We start from the raw sequence: 19,607 nt of genomic DNA, 5'->3' as shown, positions 1-19,607 counted from the left end.
CACATTAGAGCATCGGTCATCACCTCTTGTCTCTTGATCAATAGGGATTTGCATTGCTTTAGTCTTTCAAAATCAATTGATATTGAAATTGATATTAAGAATATTTACTGCAGTCTGCAAGGATATCACAATTCTTTAAAATAATAATGAAATTTATTGTTTTATAATGATGATTGTTACTTTAATCGAAATGTTTGCCTTAGATATTATATTCATTCGTATATCTGATAAATTCATATTTAGTCTAAAAGGTATGTAAGGTACTAAGAGTAAGTTTTACTGCAATTGCAATTTCTTGCACGTTTCGAACAGCACTCTAAGTGTTATCGAAATGGACAGCGACCCCGTCACTAAGCTCCACCATTAGCACCGTTGTAAACATCCATATGGTACCTTTTAAAACCATTAAAACCCAGCACGTTACTAAGTAAGGATAATAAAACAATGTTTGAATATAAAAGATACTATATTCATTCGCTCTCAAACCATACAACAATAAATGCCGTGTACACCTCATTAAAAACTCTATAAAAATAACTTAATATTTAATTTACTCTTCCTCGACCTCGTCATCTGTTGTGAATTCACTCTCGTTGCCTCCCTGTTGAACAGAAAATACCCATTAAGAAAAACAAATATGCTAAAATGTTTGATTAAGTATGCAACTGAATTTTAAATGCCATTGTCGTCTACCGCAGTCCGCAACTCGAAGACAATAAGAAAACAAGAGAAATTAGTTTCCGCGCTACCGTTAGCCGATGCGGATATTGATATATTTAGACCCATACAGCCGTACAAATAAACGAGTTATAACATTTTATGCAAAGAATAAACTAAGACTAAGGAAAAATCATACAAATAAACACGAAATAAATGTAACCTAGTATAACTTCGTAATAAGTATTCATACTAATGCTATTCCGTCCTTATTACGGCTACCACCCTAGTATAAGTCTGACATAACCAAGTTATAACATATCTTTTAGTACATTGTGCTGTGTTTTACAAGTTTTAGAAGCAATTTTCAATCTAAATTTGAGATAATAGCAATGAGAGTAATACGAGAAGTAGAAAAAGTTGAGCAAATTAATAATTTCATTACGTACCTATTGAAATGGAAAATTTTGTATGAAATGTCAAAATATACGAAATTATGAAAAACCCTTTTGATATTTATAATGATTTATTTATTTACAACATGCGCCAAACCATACATACATAAAACTTATTTCTAAACTTATCACAATAATATATACACTTTCGTTGAAAATATAAATCTTCTAAGCCTGGAGTTGTATGTTTTGAGTACCAGTTATTTGGCAACTCTCTATCTCAAGGTGGGTTTATCTTCGTATAGCGGATCGCGTTATCTATCATTTGCTTGCATATTTAATGATATATTTTAATTATTTCCAATAAATATTTAAAAAATAAATAAACAGAACATCGTATGATGAAACTTCACAACAATTTCGACGAAGTCAAACGTCAGCAAAATGACAGCACCAAGGCTTAACCGTAGACAATTTCACAGCCGTACAAATAAACGAGTTATAACATTTTATGAAAAGAATAAACTAAGAATAAGGAAAAATCATACAAATAAACACGTAATAAATGAAACCTAGTATAACTTCGTAATAAGTATTCATACTAATGCTATTTCGTCCTTATTCCGGCTACCACCCTAGTATAAGTCTGACATAACTGAGTTATAACGTATTTTTTAGTACATTGTGCTGTGTTTTACAAGTTTTAGAACCTATTTTCAATCTAAATTTGAGATAATAGCAATGAGAGTAATACGAGAAGTAGAAAAAGTTAAGCAAATTAATAATTTCATTACGTATCTATTGAAATGGAAAATTTAGTATGAAATGTCAAAATATACGAAATTATGAAAAACCCTTTTGATATTTATAATGATTTATTTATTTACGACATGCGCCAAACCAAACATACATAAAACACTATTTTTATTTCTAAACTTATCACAATAATATAAACTTTCGTTGAAAATATAAATCTTCTAAGCTTGGAGTTGTATGTTTTGAGTACCAGTTATTTGGCAACTCTCTATCTCAAGGTGGGTTTATCTTCTTTTCTCCGGATATTGGATAGGGTTCTCTTTCATTTGCTTGCATATTTAATGATATATTTAAATTATTTCAAATAAATATTAAAAAAATAAATAAACAGAACATCGTATAATGAAACTTCACAACAAATTCGACGAAGTCAAACGAGCGTCAAAATGACAGCACCAAGGTTTAACCGTAGACAATTTGAATTGTTTTTCATAATTTTGTGAATGAATTGCTACGTTGCCGCTCCGCGCCTATTGCATAGCGTGAGCATAGTTACATCGACGTTATTCCAAATTTATTTGTAAGAAATTATGACATCCTTATTCTTTATTTATTCTTATCATATCTATGCATTGCACAAGGTTTGAATAAGCAAGTTTTTATTTGTACGGCTGTCAATGTTTTTCATAATTTTAGAATGAATTGCGACGTTGCCGCTTCGCGCCTATTGCATAGCGTGAGCATAGATACATCGACGTTATTCCAAATTTATTTGTAAGAAATTATGACATCCTTATTCTTTATTTATTCTTATCATATCTATGCATTGCATAAGTTTTGAATAAGCAAGTTTTTATTTGTACGGCTGTTACTCTTTTAGCAAACACAGAAACGGAACACATTTTTCCTTCCGAATCCCGCTAAATATATAAACTTTTTAAGATAATATTTGTCAACTGATCAAATTGACCTGGTAATATTTTTTAAGATTTTGTCCATAAAAAGATACATATATACATACTAATATTCGATATTTCCAGAAAAACATTGTAGTCAGTGATAAGTGACAATTTCACAACATAACTGTAATTAAGTTCTTGAAATATTGTTGGAAAGTAAAGATTCTACTTGTAAAATTGTCCTTATCGGGAATCCCTATACGTATTTAGCTATAAATAAACAAAATATGTACCTACTTCTTTCTACTGCAGTGGTTTTATATGTTGTTTTTATAATATGTTAAGGATAAGTTTTTAGGTTGTATAACCCAAGAGCTTAAGGTGTAAGACCAAGGAGGTTGTGATAAATTATATAAAAGAAATTTAAAAAATAAACGAATTTGAATTAAAACACGGTACTGACACATAAAAGCGCTCGCGTTGCGCAAGGATTGAGGTCCTCGTGACTCACTAATTACGAAAAATCGAGTTTTGTCATTTGTTTATAACGATAATTAATCGATTACAAAATAGCGGAATACTTGTTTTGAATAAGACCATTAAGTCGCAATAAGAAACGCGTTGAATAATATGTTACCACAAAGTCTCAGATTTTCTTATTAATTATGTATACTTAGGTATCACATTCTACACACAATAAATATAAAATATGAATGAAGATGAGACTTCTAAAGCTTTCAACAATTTTATTCAAATTATTCCACCCATTTAGCATAACAAAACAATTTAAATTCTTTTCTTAATTAAATGGAGTTAGATAACTAATTTTAAAATTTATTTGCTTTACGAAGTCCAGTTATTTGGGTCATTTCCGTAAACAAATAAATATTACAAATCGAATGCGCGATGTTCGCATCCGACGTTTTGCATAGGTACAATGTTTATTAAATATTTTTTTGTACCATATTACATAGGTACACTATATTTATAAGTGTACCTCCTTCAATAAAATGAAACGAAAATAAAAATTACAATTTTAACAACTTAATATGCTGGCAATACTTAACTCATATTTTTTTTGTTTTCTAGTACTTCGTAGAAGGCCCATCAAATGAGAATTAACTTACGCAGTAAATTAGAAAGAAAGCTGTAATTATTAAAACTTTCTCTGTGTAACACTTATACACATACATACATATGCATATTATTTTTAAGAAATTTAATATATTTTAAATACAAAATATTCACAACGATTTTATCAAGTAAAAAACATAAAGCAATAAAAGCAGTGGCTGCTAAAAATTGCTAAACGCAACACGTCACTAATAGTATGGCGCGCATATCGATGACGCATCACGCAATCGACAAGATTCTTTTTTCAAAAATGGATACAGCTTAAAAAAGTTTTTACTTAAAAAAAAGTGTAAAAGTGGCCAGTGTACGTGTCCTACAATCGACACAGCTAAAAATTGTTCATTTAAAAAAGGAAAAAAAAAACAAAAGTGGCCAGTGTCCTACCTGGTCGTTGTTATCCGTGTCGGAGTCGCTGAGGTCCCACTGCGGGTGCTCAGCAGGCACTGCGGCCGCCTCCTTCACGTCCAGCTTCATGTCCTGCTGCTGGTCCATACCGATGTATGAATCTGGTGGGAGGGGGATTATTATAATTTTAGGCTTTTTATGTGGATAGTTCATATTTTAAAGATGACTTAGGGGGCTTTGAGTTTAATAGAAGCTGTTCGATTCGGGCGATAAAGGAAATTAGTGACTTTTTTACATAATAGTTTCTAATTTCTAAACAAGGATAATTTAGTAATGGTTGATAAAATTTTTTTAATATATTTCTGGCTTGTAGGTACAAGTAACAAAAGGTATAAACTATAAACCGAAATTGTATGGGATTTTTTTTTCTTATTTTACTGTTTCACACAATATTGAATTACGTATATGTGCTAATGTACTACGCTATTAAATAACCTAAATATGCCCTATTCTTTATTGCTTCAAATACGGAAACTGTAACCAAACGACGCATTATTTGCAAAATCATTCATGTACGAAAATCATAAAGCTATTACCAGAACGGAGGCAGCAGGCGAGCGTGTAGAGGCCGGGCCAGCGCGGCGCCGTGAAGCGCAGCTGCAGCTCGTGCGAGTCGACCAGCGCCGTCACGTGCGCCGGCGCGGTCAGCAGCGTGTGCGACTTGCGGTCGCAGATGTAGCACCACCAGAACTCTTGCTTCTCCTGTACGACGTGGTAAATTTTGAAAATATGTAATGACGTTTCAAAAGTGCTTTTATAAGAAGTCTAATTGAATAAATAAATGTTGAGTTTGAGTTTGAGTTTGACGTATACGATACAGTTCATTTTTTGGAGTGAAAATTTTTTTTGCCGCGTTGAACACTTTATCGTAGGAGTTTTTCTAAGTTATATATGGTTAGATGAATTTTTAACAGATTTTAAACGCGGTTTATGTATATCTATTCATTTCATATTATAATTATTATTATAAAATTATAAAGCTGAAGAGTTTGTTTGTTTATTGGTTTGAACGCGCTAATCTAAGGAACTACTGGTGCGATTAGAAAAATTATTTCGGTGATAGATAGCCCATTTATCGAGGAAGGCTTTATCATCACGCTAAGACCAACAGTAGCTGATCACTGTGGGTAAAACCGCGGGGCACAGCTAGTTCATAGAATAAACATAAGAAAATATTAGTTAAAAGTTTTCACTTCAATCAAATATAGGAAGTCCTAATAATTAGTCGGTTGCTTCATTTTTTTTCTTCAAACTGTTATATTTTGCTCATTCTTGTCAATTCGACTATATTATAGAGCGTTAATATTTTGAATTAAAAGGAAATCACGTGATTCAAAGGCGACCTATGAAAATGTATTCAAATCTTAGCTCAAACAACATCAAATCTTTATCTCATTTCCAACACTCACCAAATTTAGCACAAACTAAATCAAATCTTTATCTCATGACCAAATTTAGCACAAACTAAATCAAATCTTTATCTCATCACCAAATTTAGCACAAACTAAATCAAATCTTTATCTCATCACCAAATTTAGCACGAACTAAATCAAATCTTTATCTCATATCCATACTCACCAACGGGAAGTACGGGCAGTGCACGGGGTGCGAGCTCTTGGACCTGCCCTCGAGTCGCTCGCGCTTCTGCAGGCGCTTCTGGAACTTCTCCCACTGGTCGTCGTCGTCGTCCACCGCGGACGACTTGTCGCGCGACTCGTTGTCCGACAAGTCGCTGTGCGTGCCCGACTCGTCGGAGCTGCCCGCTTCGGATTCTTCGCCTGTGTAATTGAAGATATTTTATTGTGCTCAATGTACGAATGAAATCGAACTACTGGTGTGATTTTTCAAAAGATAAGATTGAAAGTATTTTATCAATAGTGTGTGCAATAGCCAATACACATAATAGAATGAAGGTATGATCGTTTATTTAATTAAAGTTCTTTTGGAAGTGACCTTGAAACGCATTATACAGACTACGCGATTATACAGGGAAGGCAGGAAAAAATACTCGTCGAAACTATGCAATAATTTAAATAACTTAAATTTGAAAATAATATATTAACATATAAATTAATGCTTTCCATTCTATATCTTCATATTAAACAATAAAATATTTATCAATTACGAATAAAATACAAAGGTTCTACTCTTATTTATGTGTCGCAACGTAAATAATAGCGTATCCTAGTGTCCAACAAAAACTCTTAATTATTTATTAACTTTTATTAATATTTATTAACATACCATCCTCATCCTTTTTCTTTGGTTCCTTCTTCTTAACATCGGCTGGCGGCGGGGAGGGCGGCGCGGGGGCGGCGGGTGCCGCTTTCACCTGTTGCTTAGCAACCGGTTTTTTTGTTTTTTTAACCGGCTTCTTGCCCTGCTTCATCCACACCGGCCGTTTGGGGGCCGCGTCCTTCTTGTCGTTCTTTTCATTCTTTTCGGTCTTATCGTTCTTGTCATTCTCGCCGTTTTCACCCGCGCCCGCGCCGTCTTCCTCGTCCCTAGTTGTTGACATTAGTATTTCATTTAGTAATGTAAAATGATAATATTTTATGTAAGGTACATAAATTAAAAATATGTATGGTATGGTATTAGAATGCTATTTTTTCCTATTAGTGAGTATAAAATATGTAGACTTACTTTATATTATTCTTCTCTTTTATAGTAGTATCTCCGAAAAGTTCTTTCATATTAGTTCTCTGTAGAAGTACAGTTACTGTTACAATAGCTCCTGCTGTTACAACCGTTGAATTTTCATCATCAATTACTGCAATAATGAATAAATATTATTAGTATACTTAATTTTTATTTATTATTTAAACAAATGTTTTACAGTAACAATATGGAATTTTATTATAATTTATTCAATAACTTACCTTCAGTGTTTACTTGGAAATGAATATAAGGCATATTTCCTAAGACTTTCATGACATCATCATATTGTTTATCATTTAAAAACCGTAGCACCTGTCTTCTCTCTTCACCTGGCAATTGTGCGAGTTGTAACAGAGACTTTATATGCTTCTTTTTGTTTGTGAAATACTTTAGGTGATCTTCGGTGATGTATGGTAATTGTAATAGAGGTGATTTGTACTCCCAAAGACCTTGCACTATAGTTGGGGACATTTTCATACAATTTTCGATTGTTTCAATCGTTGGTAAACGGGGGACTAAAAAGAACAGACAATACATATTAGTACAAATATTTTATATAAATCTGAATTTTAAATATTTTTTTACACATGGCGCATTTCACGCGAAGCGGACTCAGATTTCAGGGTCAGGTTTCAGATTTCGGTTATATTTTAATATGTTACGAATCATGTATACGAAAAATGTTGTGTGGTTTTATGAAACCACGGTAAAAGTGAAACTGTTCGAACGGTTCCGAACACTGCTTTGTGTAGCGCATGTCGCGTGACGGTCGGCTGCCGAGTAGGTATGCCTACTCGGCAGCCGCGATACACGTGACATGCGCTACACAGACCAAAAAGTTTGAGACGATGTAATAAAAGTTTCACTTTAAAAATTTTTGCATTTAGATGCTTAGTTTTCAAAATACAGGTCTTTGAAGATGTCAGTAAGCATGAGGTATGGGGGACTTTGAATGTAATTATCAGTTCAAGAAAAGTAATTTTTAAATAAATTAATGACTGAATAATATACCCCATTAAATAAACTTTTATCCTCATATTTCGAATTTCGAATCCCATGCTAGTATGGGGATAATGCAGCGCTTCGCCATTATAATACATGTAGCTTCTAAACTCCTGCGATGACCACTCTAGAACTTTGCATAAAGTTTAAACATAATATAAGCCATTTATTTAATGATCTTAAAAAATATTAAAAATACGCAAAGTTTGTAAAAAATGACAAAGAAAAATATTTTTTTATTTTTCTAAGGAATTTAAATATAAATTCGAAATTCGAAATATGAGGATAAAAAGTTTATTTAATGGGGTATATTATTCAGTCATCAATTTATTTAAAAATTACTTTTCTTGAACTGATAATTACATTCAAAGTCCCCCATACCTCGTGCTTACTGACATCTTCAAAGACATTTTGAAAACTAAGCTTCTAAATGCAAAAATTTTTCGTATACATACCGAGGCTATATACAGGTGTAACATACTAAAATATAACCGAAATCTAAAACCTGACCCTGAAATCTGTGTCCGCTTCGCGTGAAATGCCCCACATACATCATATCAATTATTTATTAATCAATTATACTCACTTCTTCTAGCGTATGCTAATGCAATAAGTTGATTAACACAATTGACCATCTCCACAATGAGATCGGGACATCTAGACACAATATACCGTCGGTCAGCTTCCAGCGTCTCCTCAGGAAGCTTCATTCGTGACAAATGCGCGTGTAGTAACGCACGAGCTTTCACACTGTAGGGCCGGCACAACGGTTGCTCTTTATTTTTTTCTCCTAGATTTGGCAGGTCTCGTAGCAGCTACAATGTATATTGGACAAGATATAAATTAAATTTTTGAACAATTTTCAGTTACGAAAATTAGATCCATCCATGCAATTTATTATTTTCCTAAAATTTTATAACTACATTTTTACTAGACTTTACCATATTTTAAAGCAAAACATGATTCGTAATAAGCAGTTATGACTATTGAAATATTCACCTTTAGTAGTATCAACTTCATTGATCACTACAGATGTATATTTTATACTTAAGTGTTTCAATTTATGTAAACTAAAATGCAATTAAGAATAAAAGCCTAACACATTAATTACAGACAGAATTTTAAAATACTTACAGCAGGCACTTCTTCATTATCTGTACTCCTCTCAATAATTTCAGAGTTATGTCTACGGTCAAACTCACAAGAGGCAGCGAGAATCATAAGAGCCCGTTTGAGCGGCATAGATGGTGTTTTATGACAGAAATAAAAATACATTTGAGTTGTATCAAGTAAAACTTGCTCCCCTGAATATCTAATGGAACGATACCACCAAGTACCAACCTAAAACAAAATATTATAATATTATAGATAATTAATATTAATAAAAAGATAATTAAAAAGAATAAAGTATCATAAAATATTTTTCATAATCATTAACAATAAACATTAAACACCTATCTACAAATAATACATAATGATTAAGCTTTAGATTTGTTTTGATTATGGAAGTATTAGGCTTGTAGAAGTAAAGTTGCCCAGTTATTTTCCATATCTGAATATGATCAAAGATTAAGAGACATAAAATAAATATAAAATATAATTCTGCCTTAAATCAATGAATTAACAAAAAAACCTTACTTTTGGTTAAATATCTAAATACATTTTTGTTTGAATAATAATAAATAAGAGAATTGTATTTGTGTAAGTACGTAAATTAGAAAATTACAAAACTGTATTTATTTAAAACTACAAGTATGTATTGTACAACAGTAAAATTTTTCTAACAAATAAGCTATGCAAGACAATAAAAGATTAAGAGTAATACAGGAAAAAAAAGGTAAAATTTAGAAAAAAAAATGAAAATGGCTTTGTAACTTACAGCTGTTGGTAAGGCCACCATGAACACAAGAGCGTAAAGCCCCAGCACCCACACACTGTTCTCCTTCTCCACAATCCAACTCGGCAAAGCAATACCAAAACTCATTGCCCCCGGCCCATCTGGATTACCATATTTCTCCCAGTTTCTCCTAGCCTCATCATCTGTAAGAGCCTGAAATTATTCATACACAATTTATAATATTTTTTTTAAATAAATACTGCATCATTGTTGGCAAATCGCAATGCAAATTTCATACATGAACATTAATGCAAAGTTTATCAGTGGAAATAATTGATTTCCTCAATAATAAATTTCTATTTCAAGTTTATATTAAAATAACAGTCATTTGAATCCTTAATACTTACTTGATAGGCCTTTGTGAGTCTCATAAAAGCCTTCTCGTCACCAGTCTCCTTATCAGGATGCAGGATAAGTGACTGCTTACGATATGACTTCTTAATTTCTGCTTGAGTTGCACCAGGTGGTAAACCCAAAATGTCATATGGATCAAAATTGGACATTTCATAATCAAACTGTGATACTTTAACTGCTAAAAATCCTAATAGCACCCATCCGGACACTATTGCTAACATTACAAAGAAATTTTTAACATTTTTGTAAGGTTGTGATTGTTCTATAATTATTCTTTTTTTTAAACAACCCGGACATTGACATTGTTCTGCTAATTTGACTGGATCTGTAAAGACAATATAACATTCAAATTTACGTTTACTTTTTAAAATTGTGCTGCGTGTGGCGGATGTAGTCCAAATTGAAACATAACTGTACTTGTACCATGAAGTGATTCTCAAAAATGAATGAAATCACGTATGATATGTACATAAATTTATTGATTTTAAAATATTATACATTTAGGAATACAATATTTACTTGGAAATACTCAATATTTTATGAAACTTTACCTTCTTTTCGCTTTCTTGGCCAGTAGTAAAATGTCGCTGGAATCAATATTAATGCAAGAAATGATAAAACAAAATAGAAGAATGTCGAGCCGCTTTCATCATATTCAAACTTTTGTCCTCCCATTATAAATAATTCACATTTACATTATTTTCTTTCATACATAAATTGGATTCTTCAGCTGACACCACACAACATGAACTTGTGACAATTTAACAACCTGACGTGTCATTTCAGCCATTTTTTTTTAACTTTTATTTTCATGTCTAGAAGACCGCAAATTTGATCATTTTCCTAAGAATAATAATTTAATATAATATTTAAAATATATTATATTTATATTTCAATTACTCAAAATTAAGTTATGGGTATAACCGCGAAAAATTGTACATGAATTATTTTTTCAATGTTCCCATTTTATTTCTCATATGGTATCAACGTTTTTTGACAATAAGTGTTTTGTTAGATATGTAATAAAAGGTATGCTTGTGTTCTTTTAGATTATTTCATAAAACTCAATCTATCTCTTGCAGAAATATTTTATTTTATATTTTTTTTACTGGCTCCACTTTTATGTCCATATAAAAAATATTTGTCCACCTAACACCCTTGTGACAAAAACTGATAACCCCTACGAAATGGTATGACTGACTCGCATTTTTATGAAAAAATTAAGTTATTCGGTTCTTATTCAACATGTACATAAAAATATTTTAATGCACAAGGCCTTAATCGATTTTTTATTATTATTTTAAAAACTGTCCACTTTTTTTATACGTGTGTAACGTCACGTATAGTACGACATAAAAGAGATGAAATTAATTATTTTGGAACTAATTCGTTTTTCATTACCTGGCAACCCTGAATTGGCAATGTAGCTGTCAAGTTGAATAAAAATTTGTTGTTTTTTTCGTGAAGTGGAGAATTATTGAGATAAAATTGTTATTTAGAACAAGAAATTTATATAAAAAAGGAGACATCATGAAAAAGGTTAAACGTAGCGGTGTCCGTGATGTGGTGTATAAAGTTTTTATTCGGTGTTTGTCCGAATTTCAAGCTGGAAATTTATTGACTGATTTGGAAAACGTTTACAAACGTACAGCAGAATATACCGGTGAGATTCCATTTATTTTTGCTCAGTACTACGTAAAATAGAATATTCCATTAGTGACGAGTGTTTAATGTATGTATGTATGGCGATTATTACGTTTTCGCAATTTAATTTGAGGTTATTTGTATGTAAACAAAAACTAGTTTTTATAGTGCGACCAGCACAATTTGAGTCAAGAAGTTATATCCCATCCAACCAGCCTCAAATAAAGTACCTAGTTTAGATTTTACTACATAGTATAGTGATAACTGTTTTCATACAGCTATCTATCTATTAATCAATCAAACCATAAGAAAAAAAATCATATTTACTGTATCATATTTACAGATACTGAAGATGCCCCGTACCCTCTTGCCAGTACTTCGAAACAGAGTGATGATCAGTCCTTTGAAGGAGTAGAATATTTAGATTTTGATGAATTATATTAATGTACAAAATTTATCTACAAAAAAAATAAAAATATGTGGTTTTCAAATCGCCTTGTTTTTTTCTACCCGACGGACCCAGAAAGAGGGTGTTTGAGCTGCATGTATGCTTGTTTGTTTGTATGTTTGATTCTTTGTGCGCCTCTGCAGTCTAAGCACTTGACCGATTTTTATAAAATAACTAATTCCAAATACATTTAAGTAAAATTTGACCTAGGTAGGTCAATTAAAATACTAATGTATTTTTGTCTTAAATTTACACTATTGCTACAATGAAACAATTATAACGGTTTAAATCGCGGTATTTATTTTAGATTATATATACAGATTTTTGGATTTTTATTCTATAGTATCAAGATCGCTTGCGTCGCAGTATCAGTGTTGCTATATGAGCGACGGTGGCGCCCTCATTTATTTTCATCTCTTTTGTGTCGCACTGTATGTAACGTCTCTAACTGCCATACTATAAGAATTATCAGAATCCTTCTCTTATTTTCTTGAGTGGCAACACTATTTGGCATGCTGGCAATATTTAAAAAACAAATGCAGCCATTTTTTCTTTGAGAGAAATGGTGTTTTGTGTTGATGTGAGATTTGTCGCTCGAAAAAAGGGTATTTAAAGTGTTCGATTGCGAGGTAAGTATATTATATTCTGTCTTATTATTATAAATCTTTACGTAGGTTTACTATAAAACTAAAGAATCAGACTACTTCGTGGTTCTTAGCATTCACAATCGAGTAGTAATTTTAATTTAAGGTTATGTCGCCCGCATTTTTTGTCATGATTGTAACGATGTGTAACGAAATGTGTTACGTTACAGTCATGACATATTGTTAGGCTTAGAACACATAGGTCTATTAAAAAATTGACGATAATATTTTCAAATCGAAACGGCTGAACGGATTTTGATGTGCAAGGTATCATTGGATTGGTCTTTATCTATAGTTTTCCATTAGCTTAATATGTTTTACCTGATTGTACAAAAAAAGAATAAAATAAAATAATTAATAAAAAATGTATGCGTGTACTAGAGTACACACGTAAGAAGTGAAACTTCTTTATGACCTTAAAAATGTCACGAGTATGGCGTAACGCAAAAATGTCACGCGTACGGCGTAACGCAAAAATGTCACGCGTACGGCGTAACGCAAAAATGTTACACTAAATTTTTGTCCAACCCCGATAAATAAGTTTCACTTCAAAAATATAAAAAACTGACACTGCAAATTCATAACACGCAGTCGGAGGCTATATTATATAAGATGTATAGAATGGGTAGAGGCCAGTAATATTTTGTAGCCGTGTAGCCTCCGACTGCGTGTTATGAATTTGCAGTGTCAGTCGGGTTTTTTTAAATTTTTTTTATTAATTATTTTTTCAAATGAGAAATCAAATTACAGATGGCGTTGACGAATGCCGAAAGGCAAAAAAAATATCGAGAGAAGTTACAAGTTCAAAATCCCGAGAAATATAAAGAACTACAAACGAAAAATGCAGGAAGGAATAAAAAGCGGAAAAAATATCAATTTTTTCAATACAATTTTGATTTATGCATCTTTTTGTTTTAATTCATTATTTTATGATATGAATTGGTCTTACCTACCTATATCTCCATTTTTTCTGGTCGTGTGAGTGTAAGACACCGTGTCGACGTTAATTTTTTAATGCTAGGAAGAAAAGATAACTGTTATATGTACTAAGCTTTATAATGGTCATGTAAGTAACATTCAGTCATGTATGTAACGTTTGTTATGATGTCATGAATGTAACGGTACAATTTTTCGCGGTTTTACCCTTATAAAATATATATATTTTATTACATACAGCATTTAAACTATAATTGCCACTTTAACGTAAAAATTAAGAAAAATTACTAATTATATTATTTTTTTTTAAATATTGCTGTACAATAAAAGTCCATATTTATATTAATAAACAGTATCAATACCACATTTTATTATACAAGTACTGTGCCACACCGTGGACGAACCCGCGTGCAAAATCAAGTATCATAAATCAAATTGTAATCATATTATTATTAATAAATCCGTCTACATACCAAGTACTTTTAAGGGATAGAGTAACAGACATCCATACTTTACATCCTTCCAGAGTATAATTCTATTTCAAAAACAAAAAGAAGATTCTATTTGTCCCCGTTTTCCAATTACAGAGCATAATGCGACTCAGTGCCGCACAATGCCGAATTATGCTGATGCTTAATTGGAACGTGAAACGCACCAGCAGGTTGCGCTAAGTTCAGTGTAGAAAAAAAAAATATTCCTAAAGTTAGCAATAACCTCATTAATGTGTAAATAAAGTGTTATACATAATAATTGGTTGAAAAATATTTACGGTTATTTTAAGTAATTTGGATTTTGTTTTTTTCAGTAACATTTTTTTCAATGTCTGTACCTTCATCCATACTTATATTTATTTTTTTAACACAATTTGAATTAACTTTGATTATTTCGAAAAAACTACAATTAAACGAAAGCTTTAAATTTTTTTCAACAATTAATAATTACCAATAATTACTAACGATAAATCCATTGCACGCATCAATTCACGCGCATTACTTTTTCTAGTGCTCGATTGTGCGAAGCGTTGCTGTAGTTGGAACATTCAACGTTAAGCATTATGCCGCATAATGCGCTCTAGTGCTGTAATTGGAAAACGGGGTCTATTTCCTACTGTGTTCGTATAATTCTGTGCACCTAAACATTATATTTTGACAATGACATTGGATATACTATTATATTTTCAATTTTGACAGTCAAATGCGACAAATGAAATGACGGCTGTCGCATATTTTCAAAAATGTCACCAAATTCCAAAATAAATTAATTGTGATGAAAAGAATATAAAAGTAAAAATATCAAAAAATAAGGTAGTGGCTGAATAAACTATATTATTTTATATTTAAATACTACTGAGAATTATGTACCAGGGAACCATAGTAATAACAAAAGAAAAAAAATAATTGTCTTGCTCTTGTCTAAGAGCGCAATTAACTTTTTACAGCAACTCGAAAATTTCTGATGACCACTGTTAAACTCTTTTTATTTATTGCAGATGGCTACTAGATCAATAGCGAGTGCAACTGTAAGAGCAGTAAAAAAACGAGTTTTACCATCGCGAGCAGCCCTTGTTTTAACGCAGTCAGCTGTTCAGAAGGTAAAAGAAATTATGTCAAAGGAAGAGGCAAAAGGCTTTGTGGGCCTTAAAGTTGGTGTACGACAAAGAGGTTGCAACGGGTTATCTTATACCTTAGACTATGCAAAAGAAAAAGGCAAACTTGATGAAGAAGTGAAACAAGATGGTGTGACAATAATTATTGACAAAAAAGCCCAGTTAACATTACTAGGTTAGCAAAACCTTTATGTTGTTGTTCCACATCATTTATATTTAGCATATAATTTCTTAATTAATTTCCAATTTGTATTTTCAGGTACTGAAATGGATTATGTAGAAGATAAATTAGCAGCTGAATTTGTTTTCAACAATCCAAATATCAAGGGCACATGTGGATGTGGAGAATCTTTTAGTATTTAAAATAGAAAATGTATATGTATATTTTAAATAAAATCTATTGTTAGTCTTATGATTTAGCAATCTTCTGTTAATGCTTACTAAGTTATTAGTGTTACGAAGAATAGTATGTATATAATTAAAATATTTTTTATTATTATTTGTAGATATTAGTAGAGATTATGTTAAATATGACTGCACATTGTTAAAAAATCTTGTGTTTCTATTGTCATGAATAAAATGAACACATCAATAATTGATAAGTATTAATGAATTTTTATTTTTACTTTGCAATTTCCATTCATGTAATATTAAATATTATATACTATAATATTTCTGTCTAAATAATAATATAGACATAAAATTGTTAAAATCTAATTACATAATAACAAATAACTGATATGATATTATTCATCAAATTTTAGTAGATAATTCAAAACTTATAGCTAAGTGTGGCTAAATACATTATTTTTATTATTTTGTGCTAATACAACAGTCTTTGGTATTAGATATTTCCTTAGGATATTTCTTTTATTTTGTAGTGCTATATTAATGCTACATAGTTCTTTTATCTCTCCAATATTATTTATTTTAATATTGTAATTAGTAGTACATAAGCATAAGTGTTATTGAACTGTTTTAAAATGATTGTTTGATTTTTCAAAAAGTTACGTAACTCGGGATCCAACGTCCACACAACGACCAATGGGAATAATTAATAAACCTTATTTTTAAGGCTAGAAAAAAATTGTGAAAAAAATACATATAGTCCATTGAATGAGTCCCTCCAAGGGGGGTCTAGAGTGCGTGAGTTAGTAACGTAAGATGTTTCTTCGGAAACATGTCAAGAGTCCCTAGGTAATAAACATACTAAAACCCCGGGCCACTAGGAGGAGCCCCGGAGTGGGGGGAGGGGGGAAATGGGTCCATTTTTTCATTTTTCGCTTAAATCTCAAAAACGGTACATGTTAGAGAAAAACTTTCAAGGAAAAATTGAAAGGCCATAAAATTATCTACAAGTTGTACCTGAATCATTTTTTCCTATATCCTACCGTTTCTGAGTTATACGCAGTAAAACATGATTTTGGCTCAAACAATTTCAACATCAATCGATCAAAAAATATTTCTTTCTTCCAAAAAACTCAAATGTGCAACTTGTGACCAGTACTGATAGATTGCTCTTAATTAGTTCTATAATTGGTAAAATAAACACATTCCTCCATGGAAGCCTTTAGGAGGAATCGATTGTCAAAATATTATATTAGGGCAGTTTGAGTTACTGAACTTGATCTTTTTATTTTTTTCTTCCAAAAAACTCAAAAGTGCAACTTGTGACCGGTACAGATAGATTGCTCATAATTAGGTCTATCATTGCTAAAAATACCAGATTCCACCACGGAGGCGTTTACGGGGAATTGAATTTTATCAGGGTAGTTACGATACATGAACTTTTTATTTTTTTCTTCCAAAAAGCTCAAAAGTGCAACTTGTGACCGGTACAGATAGATTGCTCATAATTAGGTCCATCATTGATAAAAATACCAGATTCCACCATGGAGGCGTTTACGGGGAATTGAATTTTATTAGGGTAGTTAGTTAAAAAGTTCATGTATCGTAACTACCCTAATAAAATTCAATACCTCCTAAAGGCCTCCATGGTGGAATCTGGTTTTTTTATCAATGATAGACCTAATTATGAGCAATCTATCGGTACCGGTCACAAGTTGCACTTTTGAGTTTTTTTGGAAGAAAAAAAATAAAAAGTTCAAGTATCGTATCTACCCTAATAAAATTCAATTCCCCGTAAACGCCTCCATGGTGGAATCTAGTATTTTTATCAATGATAGACCTAATTATGAGCAATCTATCTGTACCGGTCACAAGTTGCACTTTTGAGTTTTTTGGAAGAAAAAAATAAAAAGATCAAGTTCAGTAACTCAAACTGCCCTAATATAATATTTTGACAATCGATTCCTCCTAAAGGCTTCCATGGAGGAATGTGTTTATTTTACCAATTATAGAACTAATTAAGAGCAATCTATCAGTACTGGTCACAAGTTGCACATTTGAGTTTTTTGGAAGAAAGAAATATTTTTTGATCGATTGATGTTGAAATTGTTTGAGCCAAAATCATGTTTTACTGCGTATAACTCAGAAACGGTAGGATATAGGAAAAAATGATTCAGGTACAACTTGTAGATAATTTTATGGCCTTTCAATTTTTCCTTGAAAGTTTTTCTCTAACATGTACCGTTTTTGAGATTTAAGCGAAAAATGAAAAAATGGACCCATTTCCCCCCTCCCCCCACTCCGGGGCTCCTCCTAGTGGCCCGGGGTTTTAGTATGTTTATTACCTAGGGACTCTTGACATGTTTCCGAAGAAACATCTTACGTTACTAACTCACGCACTCTAGACCCCCCTTGGAGGGACTCATTCAATGGACTATATGTATTTTTTTCACAATTTTTTTCTAGCCTTAAAAATAAGGTTTATTAATTATTCCCATTGGTCGTTGTGTGGACGTTGGATCCCGAGTTACGTAACTTTTTGAAAAAGTTCAGTAACTCAAACTACCCTAATATAGTATTTTGAAAATCGATTCCTCCTAAAGGCTTCCATGGAGGAATGTGTTTATTTTACTCATTATAGACCTAATTAAGAGCAATCTATCAGTATCGGTCACAAGTTGCACTTTTGAGTTTTTTTGGAGAAAAAAAATAAAAAGTTCAAGTATCGTAACTACCCTAATAAAATTCAATTCCCCGTAAACGCCTCCGTGTTGGAATCTGGTATTTTTATCAATGATAGACCCAATTATGAGAAATCTATCTGTACCGGTCACAAGTTGCACTTATGAGTTTTTTGGAAGAAAAAAATAAAAAGATCAAGTTCAGTAACTCAAACTACCATAATATAATATTTTGACAATCGATTCCTCCTAAAGGCTTCCATGGAGGAATGTGTTTATTTTACCAATTATAGACCTAATTAAGAACAATCTATCAGTACCGGTCACAAGTTGCACTTTTGAGTTTTTTGGAAGAAAGAAATATTTTTTGATCGATTGATGTGGAAATTGTTTGAGCCAAAATCATGTTTTACTGCGTATAACTCAGAAACGGTAGGATATAGGAAAAAATGATTCAGGTACAACTTGTAGATAATTTTATGGCCTTTCAACTTTTCCTTGAAAGTTTTTCTCTAACATGTACCGTTTTTGAGATTTAAGCGAAAAATGAAAAAATGGACCCATTTTCCCCCTCCCCCCACTCCGGGGCTCCTCCTAGTGGCCCGGGGTTTTAGTATGTTTATTACCTAGGGACTCTTGACATGTTTCCGAAGAAACATCTTACGTTACTAACTCACGCACTCTAGAACTTTTTATTCAATGGACTAATAGAATCGGAACGTCATCACATGATATCTACCAAATATCTACTTATGTACTGTGTCATGTGTACCTGGTACCTATATGTATAGCGTATCTATCTAATAATAGGTAGGTATATATAAGATTCATTTGCATATTTTCATTTTTCACCTTAATATACCTAGGTATTTTGTGATAAGATTTTAATAGGAATAGAAAATTACCAAATGTACGTAGGAATGTTACATACACTCTGTTGCAATAAACTGAGAACCTGAGAAGAATCTTTCAGTTGCTTTCACGTTATATAATTTAAAATAGGTTACTGTTCCAGAATCTATTACGTAAATATTATATTTACTGGTCTTATTATAAAATAAAATAGGAATAAAAAATATTTTTATAAATAAATATTTAAGATTACAAGGAATATTATATGCCTAGCTGCTTATGTAATATTTT

General features: G+C 31.8%; 2 protein-coding genes across 3 annotated transcripts; one reads left to right on the top strand and one right to left on the bottom strand.

Annotated features, from left to right (window-relative positions):
• Positions 1–447: 447 nt before the first annotated feature.
• Positions 448–10,929, bottom strand: Sec63 (translocation protein Sec63). The gene is made up of 12 exons (XM_090106949.1): positions 10,709–10,929; positions 10,151–10,482; positions 9,786–9,956; positions 9,041–9,247; positions 8,493–8,721; positions 7,126–7,419; positions 6,890–7,016; positions 6,491–6,750; positions 5,825–6,024; positions 4,783–4,948; positions 4,226–4,347; positions 448–601 (listed from the first exon to the last, which is right to left on the bottom strand). Exons 1-12 carry the CDS (start codon positions 10,830–10,832, stop codon positions 551–553), a joined length of 2,283 nt encoding a protein of 760 aa, XP_089963075.1. The 5' UTR covers positions 10,833–10,929; the 3' UTR covers positions 448–550.
• Positions 10,930–15,009: 4,080 nt separating this feature from the next.
• On the top strand, positions 15,010–16,028 carry MagR (Iron-sulfur cluster assembly 1 homolog MagR). Of its 2 annotated transcripts, none has more exons than XM_090107209.1 (3): positions 15,010–15,133; positions 15,319–15,610; positions 15,695–16,028. In XM_090107209.1, the coding sequence occupies exons 2-3, from the start codon at positions 15,319–15,321 to the stop codon at positions 15,796–15,798; spliced, it is 396 nt and encodes a 131-aa protein (XP_089963335.1). In that variant the 5' UTR covers positions 15,010–15,133; the 3' UTR covers positions 15,799–16,028. The 2 variants fall into 2 exon arrangements, with proteins under 2 accessions (XP_089963335.1, XP_089963336.1); XM_090107210.1 differs by having other exon boundaries at positions 15,037–15,112.
• Positions 16,029–19,607: the final 3,579 nt, after the last annotated feature.

This window comes from Colias eurytheme, chromosome 11, assembly GCF_061535395.1.
Source record: "Colias eurytheme isolate Ceu_HAF_F1 chromosome 11, ilColEury1 Martin Lab GWU primary, whole genome shotgun sequence".
In the NCBI taxonomy this organism is placed as follows: Eukaryota; Metazoa; Arthropoda; class Insecta; order Lepidoptera; family Pieridae; genus Colias; species Colias eurytheme.
The sequence above is the reverse complement of the archived record's forward strand: the minus strand, read 5'-3'. Positions and strand labels throughout refer to the sequence as shown.

Excerpts from the sequence above, each read along its gene's own strand:
- Sec63 (XM_090106949.1), bottom strand. The coding sequence starts at position 10,832 with ATGGGAGGACAAAAGTTTGAATATGATGAAAGCGGCTCGACATTCTTC. Across the intron at positions 7,017-7,125 it reads TTTCCAAGTAAACACTGAAG|TAATTGATGATGAAAATTCA; the intron begins GTAAGTTATTGA and ends TCATTATTGCAG. Across the intron at positions 4,348-4,782 it reads CGCCTGCTGCCTCCGTTCTG|ATTCATACATCGGTATGGAC; the intron begins GTAATAGCTTTA and ends CCCTCCCACCAG.
- MagR (XM_090107209.1), top strand. The coding sequence starts at position 15,319 with ATGGCTACTAGATCAATAGCGAGTGCAACTGTAAGAGCAGTAAAAAAA. Across the intron at positions 15,611-15,694 it reads AGCCCAGTTAACATTACTAG|GTACTGAAATGGATTATGTA; the intron begins GTTAGCAAAACC and ends TTGTATTTTCAG.